The sequence below is a fragment of the Orycteropus afer genome, unplaced genomic scaffold, assembly GCF_000298275.1.
Source record: "Orycteropus afer afer isolate SDZICR_OR568_19922 unplaced genomic scaffold, OryAfe1.0 scaffold00134, whole genome shotgun sequence".
In the NCBI taxonomy this organism is placed as follows: domain Eukaryota; kingdom Metazoa; phylum Chordata; class Mammalia; order Tubulidentata; family Orycteropodidae; genus Orycteropus; species Orycteropus afer.
Genome location: NW_006921721.1, coordinates 5,328,636 through 5,338,907, shown reverse-complemented (window position 1 = coordinate 5,338,907; position 10,272 = coordinate 5,328,636). Strand labels below are relative to the sequence as shown.

The window sequence follows — 10,272 nt, the reverse complement described above, 5'->3', positions numbered from 1 at the left end:
TGCTATCATTTTGTTATGTGCTTTTTCGTGGTGCTCTTGGTTTCTTTGTTCCATATAATTTTCTGTGCTGAACTTTTTTGTTTATGAATTGTGTTATCACTTCTTTCATTGCTACTGTTTTAGTATTTGCTAAATATTTGTGCTTGTCCTCTTTTTATTTTGAAGTGAAGGTTTATCATTTTTCTTTGGGTTGCTCTGTGATTTATAATTTTCTTCCCAAGTTTAGAACAGTCCATTCTATCTTTCAGTTGTCTTGATTTCCCTACCATTTAGAAGTTCTGTAACTACACAGGTTTTTCTCCTTTTTTTGGTTTGTAGTTGTCTTCATTTTTCAGTTGATGTGTCTGGCTCCCTGTTTACAATCTTGTAGGCTCACTTACTTTGGATACTTCCATAACTGAGTTGGTTTCTGGGTTATGTCATCTTGTGCATAATGGTCATTTGTTGTTTGCTGTTGTTGGTTCCCTGTCCAAAGGATTCCTTTTAGCATCTCTTGTAAGGTTGGTCTGGTTTTAACAAATTTCTTTAATTTCTGCTTATCTGGAAATTTCCTAATTTCACCATCATATTTGAGGGACAGTTTTGCTGGTTATATCATTCTTTGTTGGAAATATTTTTCTTTCAAGGTTTTATATATACCATCCCATTGTCTTCTTGCCTGCATCATTAGTGCCGAGAAATCCAAGCTTAGTCTTACTGGTTGCCCCTTGTAGGTAACTTTTCATTTTTCCTGTGTTGCTTTCAAGATCTTTCTTTGTACTTGGTTTTAGTGAGTTTGATGACAATATGTCTTGGTGATTTTCTTTTGGGGGTCTATCCTGTTTAAGGTTCATGGGACTGCTTGAATGGATATATTCTCATCTTTTATCATACCAGGGAAATTCTCTTCCAACAAATCTTCGACAATTTTTTTCTGCTGTTTTATTTGTCTCTTCCTGTTCTGGAATTCTGGTTACATGTAGTTATTCCTTTTGATGGTATCCCACATGAACCATTGAGTTTCTTCATTTTGTTTTTCTGATTGACCCCTTTCCAAAGAAGTATTGAGGTATATGTCTTCAATTTCACTAATTCTGTCTTCCATCAATTCGATTCTACTCCTTTGCCCTTTCAATGTGTTATCTATTTCTGAAAATTTAGTATTAATCTTCTGGATTTCTATCTGTAGATTTTGCATAATTTCTAATTTTTCATTTATTTTGTCATTTTGTTCTTGTATTATCTTTCAAAATCATTGTAGGGTTTGCTCTGTGTTTTCCTCAATTTTGTCAGTGTTTTCCTTGCTCTCTGAATCTGTTGAAGGTACTTAAATATAATTGTTTTGAATTCCTTATCAGGGGGTTCCAGTGCTGCATCTTCCTCAGGGATGTGTTCTGGGTCTGTGTCCTGGTCCCTTGTTTCTCCTGCTTCATTTTGTTTCTTTGTGCTCTATTGTCTCCGAGACAGTGTGAAATTTTTGTGTTTATATTTAATTGGTGATTGTATGTTGGAATGATTTGCCCAGGATTCTCGTTTTCTTTGTTTTGTTTGGATGTTATCTGAGTAAGCAGGGTGCTGTGCACCTCTAGTCACTAGTTGGCAGCATTTATACTCACCACCTGTCTCCTTTCCCATTGTCAGCCTCCCATATGTCCCTGCTGTCCTTGGCAAGCAAAGCCTATTCTTAGTTCCTTGGAATCTGAATGAGAATGCTGTCACTTTAAATATCCAAAATGGCTGCCTCTTGCAATCATTCAAAATGGCTGCACCCTTGGTCACTTTAAATATCCAAAATGGCTGCTGCTCGTAAACAATCAAAATGGCTGCACCTTCAGAAATCCTAAAGTCCACAGCTCAGGTTATCTCCCTTTTTGTTGTTTCCCTTGTCATCAGCCACTAGCACAGTCATCCCTGCAGCTCTTAGCAACCAGGGCTGATCTTTAGGTCCATTCTCAGATTCTAACACCAGTTTTAATATTCAGAGTTTTGGTGCCATCAGAGCAGCTGACAGTCCACAACTCTGTCTGTCTCTGTACTCACTGTTTTCATTCAGATTCTTCCACTAGTTGGTGCCTAATCTACTTCTGTATACTTTCTTTCAAAGCTCAGGGCTCCAGGATTATCTTCTGTATCTCTGTCAATTGGTTTCTCTTTTCTTTGTTGGAGAGGGTCTGTGTAGCTTGTCTGCCTATTCCACCATCTTACTGGAAGTACCACATTGAAAATATTTTCACCTTATCATCCCAAAGATTTAAATCAAGTCCATAATACATCCTGGGGCAAAATTCCACTTCATCTGTAAATCTAGAATACAAGTTATCTGCTTCCAAAAGTGGAATAGGCACAAGGTAGACATTTCCATTAAATATAGGAGAAATTAGAATGAAGGAATAGTGGCATAAAGCAAATTAAAAACCCAGCAAAATAGTTTACATTTACTCTCAAGCCTTGAAAACAATGCTCTGTGTAAAGAAGAATGAAAAAAAAAAAAAAAAAGGATATGGAAACAATTAGTCCAAGGGACTGATAAACCATGTGATCTTCAGCCTATATGAATATGAAAGCAGAAGAACTAGATGGTGCCTGGCTACCACTGTCAACCACTCAGAGGGGGATCTATATAGAAGGTCCTGGATGGAATGTGAGAACAATGTGGAGCAGACCTCAAAATCATTAAAAAAAAATAAAAAAGAAGTGACCAGGTTTGCTCATCTGGTAGAGCCTAGTGGAACCCCTGACTCTATGGGCCCTAGCTGGCCTTCAGGTCTGGAACTGAACCCACTCCTGTGGCTTCCAACCAAGCAAAAGACAGACATATGAGCTGAACACTTACATTAGGTAGATGCACTCCTTGGAGAGATCAATCATGGGAAAATAGAAGGGCAGTGTATGCACCGGGAGACAGGTGGGGGGGGGGCTGGAGTGCATGGGAAAGAAGGACACATGGAAGAGGTGACTATTCAGAGGAAGTGGGAAGAGAGCTGTTGCATTGTGGGAAATTGCAGCCAATGTCATGAGACAAAGTTTATGTCAACTGCTGTATGGAAAATGAATTTGCTCTGTAAACTTTCACCCAAATCACATGATGATGATGATGATGATGATGATGATGATGATTCTCATGTTCTGTTCTCTCAGACCATCTAGGTTTTGGCTGTGTTGTCTGGATTCTGGGTGGAAGTGGAAGTGGAAGCCCATTGACCCTGGGCTTCAGCTCTGCCTTCCAGGCCCAGTGGAATGGCAACTTTGTTCATTTGGCTTTGGGTGGCCCCATGACCCTAGTCCATCTGAGTGGTGACCTCAACCCCTTGGCTTGGCAAGCCCTGTTCTTCTGCACCTTGGGCATTGCAGCCCCATCCCCTCAGCTTTGGGCAGCAGATCTAGCTCCTTCCTACTGGCATTCATGAGTGACAGCCCCACACTCCAGAACCGAGTTGGTGAAGATCTGACTCTTTGAAACCTAAGAAGCTGTGGCCCCACCCTTCATAACCTAGCAGGCCATAGTGATTCCATCTTTTGAAACACTAGATGTCATAGCCATATCCTTTGAGACTGAAGCAGCTCTGCTTTGTTTTCCATGTCTCTTGAGTTTCTGCTTCCTATTTCCTTGTTTTCTTGAAGAGGCCAGCGTGGCCTCTGTTCTTTCCAGCAAGTGTTTCAAAGCTCTTTTTCTCTACACAAAATTATCCCACTCCATCTGGAAGCCTCAGCCCAAAGACACCCAGCTCTCTGTGGGTTGCAAGCCTAACCTTACCAACAAGTGCCTGAAGGGATCCCACTCTGCCAGGAAGCCTCCTACTCGAAAGCACTCAGCTCCTGCTCTGTGGGTTGGCTCTCATACCATCTCATACATCTCCTGGTTCTGCCACCACGTTTCTCTGCCACCACTTCTCCCCATTTGCACCCCATCCCTGGTGTTACTCTCCTCCCTTCCTTCTGAGCTCTCACCAGATGTGCCTTTTACATCCATTATTCCACTACCTGTCTCTTCAAGGTAGTCTAGGCCTTTGCTATTAAGCACCTTAAAACTTTTCCAGCCTCTACTCATTACTCAATTCCAAAACTACTTCCACATTTTAGGTATCTGTTACAGCAGTACCCCACTCTTTGTACCAAATTCTGTCTTATTTACCTAGTGATGCTGTAACAGAAATACCACAAGTAGATGGCTTTAGCAAACATAAATTTATTCCCTCACAGTTTAGGAGGTAAGAGTCTAATTCAGAGTGCCATCTCTAATGGAAATCTTTCTTTTTCTGTGTCTTTTGGTCCTAGGAGGATCCCAGGGCAGGAACCCTGAATCTAAAGGATGGACTTTGTTCCTGGCTCTTCTTTCTTAGTGGTAGTAGGTGCCCCTTCTCTACTTGCTTCTCTCTCTTTTTATCTCTTGTAAGATGAAAGGTGTTGTAGGCCACACCCCAGGGAAACTTCCCTTACATCAGATCAGGGCTGTGTTAAGTCCTTAATCCTGTATACCACACCTACCTCACTTATATCATATAGTCTTGCCTCAGAGAAGAGAGAAATGTGGTTTGTAGGTGGAATCATCTCTATTTTCTAACTCTATAACTTCTCTATGTCCACAGGAGTCCTTATCTCTTTCTCTGTCCTTATCTTCTTTCTCAGAGTAAAAAACATGTCTCTTCCTGCTGAGAGCTTTCTTCTCCTTGGGTCTGAATCCCAGTCTCTTCTCAGAGACCTTGTTCCTTTCAATTATTCCACCTTTCTCCTATATTTTCAGTATCTTTGTATTATCTCTTTTTCCTCAGCATATAAATATGCCCTAATTGTTAATGCAACCAACTGTTAGCTTACAGGTTGACAGCTCAAGTCCATCCAGAGGCACCTCAGAGAGAGGCCTGGTGATCTACTTCCAAACAATCAGCCATTGAAAACCTTTAAACTTTAAGCCAAAAATATCCCCTTAAGTTTTCTTAAAACCAAACAATACTTTAACTTAACAAATAAAGAATGTCTGCCTTGAGCATTGTGCTTTTTTATCTATATGGATAGATGCACCACTCATCTGTCAGTTTATCATACTATAGTGGCTTGTATGTTGCTATGAGGCTGGAGGCTATGCCAGTAGTATTTCAAATACCTGCAAGGTCACCTATAGTGGATAGGTTTCAGTGGAGCTTCCAGACCAAGACAGACTGGAAAGAAGGATGGGACATCAACTTCTGAAAAAAAATGGCTAATGAAAGCCTTACGAATAGCAGTGAAACACTGTCTGATATATTACCAGAAAACTTTATCAATAGCCCTGAAGTGTTGTCTGATATAATGCTGGAAAGTGAGCCCCTCAAGTCCGAAGGCACTCAAAATATAACTGGGGAAAACTGCCTCCTCAAAGTAGAGTTGACCTTAATGACATGGATGGAGTAAAGCTTTTGGGACCACCATTTTCTGATGGAACATGACTTAGATTGGAAAGAAATAGCTGCAAACATGCATTAATAATCAGAATGTGGGATGTACAAAGAATGAATCTAGGAAAATTGAAATTGTCCAAAATGAAAGAGAATGCATAAAGGTCAATATCCTAGGCATTGGTGAGCTGAAATGGACTGGTTTTGGCCATTTTGAATCAGACAATCATATGGTCTGCTCTGCTGGGAATGACAAATTGAACAGGAATGGCATTACATTCATTGTCAAAAAGAATATTTCAAGATCTATCCTGAAGTACAGTACTGTCAGTGATAAGATAATATCCATACACTTACAAGACCAAACCAAACTCCCTGTTGTCAAGTCAGATCTGACTCATAGCGACCCCTCCTTGGGTTTTCGAGGCGGTATCACTACAGAAGTAGATTGCCCAACCTTCCTTCTGAGGAGTGGCTGATGGGTTTGAACCACCAGCCTTCTGGTTGGCAGTCAAACGCCTTAGGCACTACACTATCAGAGCTCCCACACTTACAAGGGAGAAGAGTTAATACTACTATTATTCAGATTTATACACCAACCACTAAAGCCAAAGATGAAGATTTTTACCAACTTCTGCAGTCTAAAATTGACCAAACATGCAATTAAGATGTATTGATTATAACTGGTGATTGGAATGCCAAAGTTGGAAACAAAAAGGAATCACTGGTAGTTGGAAATATGACCTTGGTGATAGAAATTAAGCCAGAGATTGCATGATAGAATTTTGCTGGACCAATGACTTCATTCATTGCAAATACTTTTTTCAACAACATAAATGGCAGCTATACACATTGGACCTTGGCAGATGGAATTGATAGGAATCAAATTGACTACATCTATAGAAAGAGGCAATGGAGAAGCTCAATATCTTCAGCCAAAATAAGGCCAGGAGCTGATGGAACAGACCATCAGTTGTTCATATGCAAGTTCAAGTTGGAACTGAAGAAAATTAAGTCCACAAGAGCCAAAATATGACCTTGATTGTATCCCACTTGAATTTAGACACCACCTGAAGAATAGATTTGACACACTGAACACCAATGACTGAAAACCAGACCAGTTGTGGGATGACATCAAGAATATCATCCATGAAGAAAGCAAAAGGTCATCCAAAAGATAGGAAAGGAAGAAAAGACCAAAATGGATATCAAAAGAGACTCTGAAACTTGCCCTTGAACTGAGAGTAGCTAAAGCAAATGTAACAAATGACAAGATTAAAAAAAAAGCTGAACAGAAGATTTCAAAGAACAGCTTGAGAAGACAAGTTGTTATAATGAAATGGGCAAAGACCTGGAGTTAGAAAACCAAAAGGGAAGAACACATTCAGCATTTCTCAAGCTGAAAGAACTGAAGAAAAACATTCAAGCCTTGAGGTGCAATATTGAAGGATTCTATGGGCAAAATATTGAATGATTCAGGAAGCTGAAAGGAATACACAGAGTCACTGTACCAAAAAGAATTGGTTGATGTTCAACTATTTCAGGAGGTGGCATATGATCAAGAAGAAATGGTATTGAAGGAAGAAGTTGAAGCTCCACTGAAGGAACTGGTGAAAAAGAAGGCTCCAGGAATTGACAGAATACCTGTTGAGATGTTTCAACAAACGGATGCTATGCTAGAGGCACTTATGCATCTATGCCAAATAATTTGGAAGACAACTACCTGGTGAACTGACTGGAAGAGGTCCATATTTGTGCTTATCCCAAAGAAAGGTGATCCAACAGAATATGGAAATTATAGAACAATATCATTAATTAATATCACTCACAAAATTTTGCTGAAGATAATTTAAAAAATGGATGTAGCAGTATACTGACAGGGAACTTCCAGATTTGCAAGCTGGATTTAGAAGAGGACATGGAATGAAGGATATCATTACTAATGTTAGGTGGATCTTTACTGAAAGCAAAGAATACCAAAATTATGTCTATTTGTGTTTTATTGACTATGCAAAGGCACTCAACCTTGTGGGTCATAACAAATTATGGATAACATTGAGAAGAATGGGAATTCCAAACACTTAATTGTGCTTATGAGAAACCTGTACATAGACCAGAAGGTTGTCTTTTGAACAGAACAAGGGGATGGATACTGCATGGTTTAAAATCAGGAAGGGTGTGTGTCAGTGTTGTATCCTTTCACTATACTTATTCAGTCTGTATGCTGAGCAAATAATCTGAGAAGCTGGACTGTATGAAGAAGAATGTGGCATCAAGATTGGAGGAAGACTCCTTAACGACATGCGATGTGCAGATGCCCAACCTTGCTTGCTGAAAGTGAAGATGAGTTGAAAAACTTACTGATGAAGAAGATTAAAGATTATATTTTGCAGTATGAATTAAACCTCAAGATAGAAAAAAACAGAAATCCTTACAACTCAACCAATAAACACCATCACGATAATTGGAGAAAAGATTGAAGTTCTCAGGGATTTCCTTTTACTTGTCCACAATCAACACCAATGGAAGCAGCAGTCAAGAAATTGGATGTCATATTGCATTGGACAAATCTGTTACAAAAAACCTCTTTAAAGATTTCACTTGGAAGACTAAAGTGCGCCTAATCCAAGCCATGGTGTTTTCAATTGCCTCGTATGCACGTGAAAGCTGGACAGTGAATAAGGAAGACCAAAGCAGACTTGATATTTTGGGGTTGTAGTGTTGGCGAAGAATACTGAAAGTACCAGGGACTGCCCGAAGAATGAGCAAATCTGTCCTGGAAGAAGAGCAGCTGGAATGCTCCATGGAAATGAGAATGACCAGACTTCATCTCATCTGCTTTGGTTGTGTTGTTAGAAGGGAAAAGGATATCATGCTTGGTAAAGTGGAGGGCCAGTAGTAAAGGAGAGGACCCCCCAACAGGATGGGTTGACAGAGTGGCTGCAATGATGAACTCAAATGTAGCAAGGATTGTGAGAATGGCACACAACTGGGCAGGGTTCCATTCTGTTGTGCATAGGGTCACTATGAATCAGAGGCAACTCAACAGCACCTAACAACAACAGTCTATATGAAATTGTATTGACAACAGCAACTTGAAAGATTAGATAGAAAACTTACAGGGCAGTGAGTTTATGTTAATGAGAGAGGGACAACTTGGAAAAGAAGGGTGAAAATATAATAAATGCCACTGAATTGCACATGTAGAAATTATTGAGTTGGTGTATGTTCTGCTGTGTATATTATCAAAAACAAAACAAAAATAAAATTAATTACAGAAAAGAAAACTAGTTTGACACACATGGGATCACCATGTCAGGGTCAACTCGATGCCAACTGATAGTCTTTCCCATCTTCAAAAATTCAAAAAACCATTGCTTGTGTTCTCTAGATTCCACCCTCTGTTTCAGAGCAGGCTTCCTATTGTCACCACTTTCTTATCTCCCATTACCTTTTTTTGTTGTTGTTGTTTGCCTTCATAATCTACTGCAGTTTGGCTCTTATGGGGCAGCGCTTATCTAAAACTATACTTTCAAAGGTCTTCTATTGCCTTGAAATTGCCTAGCCGATCACCATTTCTCAATCCTCATCTTATTTTGCTGCTTCTTTCTGGAAGTTCTCTGCTCCCTCATGTCTTGACTCTTACTTATTTTTCTTAGTCTCTTTCTCCTGCCACTAAACTACTAGTGATCTTTGAGATATTTTTCATCAATACTTACTCCCTTTCTTCTAAAACTATCAATGTTTCAATTAGACACAATTGAGTCTTTGTTTTCCATCCATAATTGACTATGATAATGTCTACTTCATGGTGTTGCTAGATTAAATTAAATATGAATGTATGATATGCTTGAGGACAGAGACTAGTATACAGTAAGGGCTCAGTATATGATAGCTTCTTTAGTGTTTTCTTCTTTTACTTTCTCCCTTTTGTCTTTTCTCTTCCTCTCCTCTTAAACAAAGAGTAGCTGGATATTCCCAAACAGACTGTTGAACACAGTCCAACTAAACAGAAGCCTATTCTCCAACATCGGTTTTTATCACCCTCAGGAAAACCAGACTGAAGTAATAAATAATTTCTTAGTGTGAAAATGCAGTGCTCATATTGCTCAAGAAAGGGTAGGGAATAAAAAAGGAGAAAATAGTTTTCATGTAATAAAGTTGATTTTTACTCTTCATAATTTCAGAAATTTTGAAGATTCTGAGGATGAGTTGAGAGATGTAGTGGAATCCCTAGAAAAACTCGCTATTTCCAAAGAGGAAGAAAGAGAAGAAGTTTCAGGTTTCTCTAAGGATGCTGAAGAGTCAGGAGAAAGAGAAAGGACAAGCATTCAGAAATATGAAGAGTTGAAGGAATGTTTGGAGAGTATTTCTGCTGCATCCAGTGCTCCATCTAACCCCATTGAAATGAATGTTGTTGACGAAGTCCAAGGAGCTTCAATAACCAGTCAAAATACACAACTGTGATTTTTATATTTTTTTCTTAAGTAGTAAGTTATTATCTATTAACTGTAGTATCTGTCACAAATGTCATAATTGTTCATTTTATTGCAAGGTTTTCCCAGTAATCCTACTGGTGTGTTTATTCTTTTGCTTTAGAGAATAGAACTAAGTTTTGAGTCTAGAAATTAATATTTTTAGTTTAAATTTCTTTTAAGCAATCTTTCAGGTAATATATACGATAGGCTGAATAATATCCCTTCCCCCAAGATGTTCATGTTCTAATCCCTGGAACTTGTGACTATGTTATGTGTTACATGGCAAACGAAGCTCTGGTGGCGTAGTGCCTAAGGCATTTGACTGCTAACCAGAAGGCTGGTGGTTCAAACCCACCAGCCACTGCTTGGAAAGAAGGTTGGGCAATCTACTTCCCTAGTAATACCGCCTCAGAAATCCAAGGAGGGGTTGCTGTGAGTTGCAT

The 10,272-nt window shown here is 39.3% G+C and overlaps 1 protein-coding gene across 1 annotated transcript in view; it reads left to right on the top strand.

Annotated features, from left to right (window-relative positions):
- Window positions 1-9,818, top strand: part of NEK5 (NIMA related kinase 5) — a 351,943-nt gene extending 342,125 nt beyond the window's left edge. Inside the window, exon 22 of the mRNA XM_042781570.1 lies at window positions 9,539-9,818. Coding sequence (XP_042637504.1) covers window positions 9,539-9,818 — 280 coding nt within the window. The remainder of the gene's footprint in view (window positions 1-9,538) is intronic.
- The last annotated feature ends 454 nt before the right edge of the window (window positions 9,819-10,272 follow it).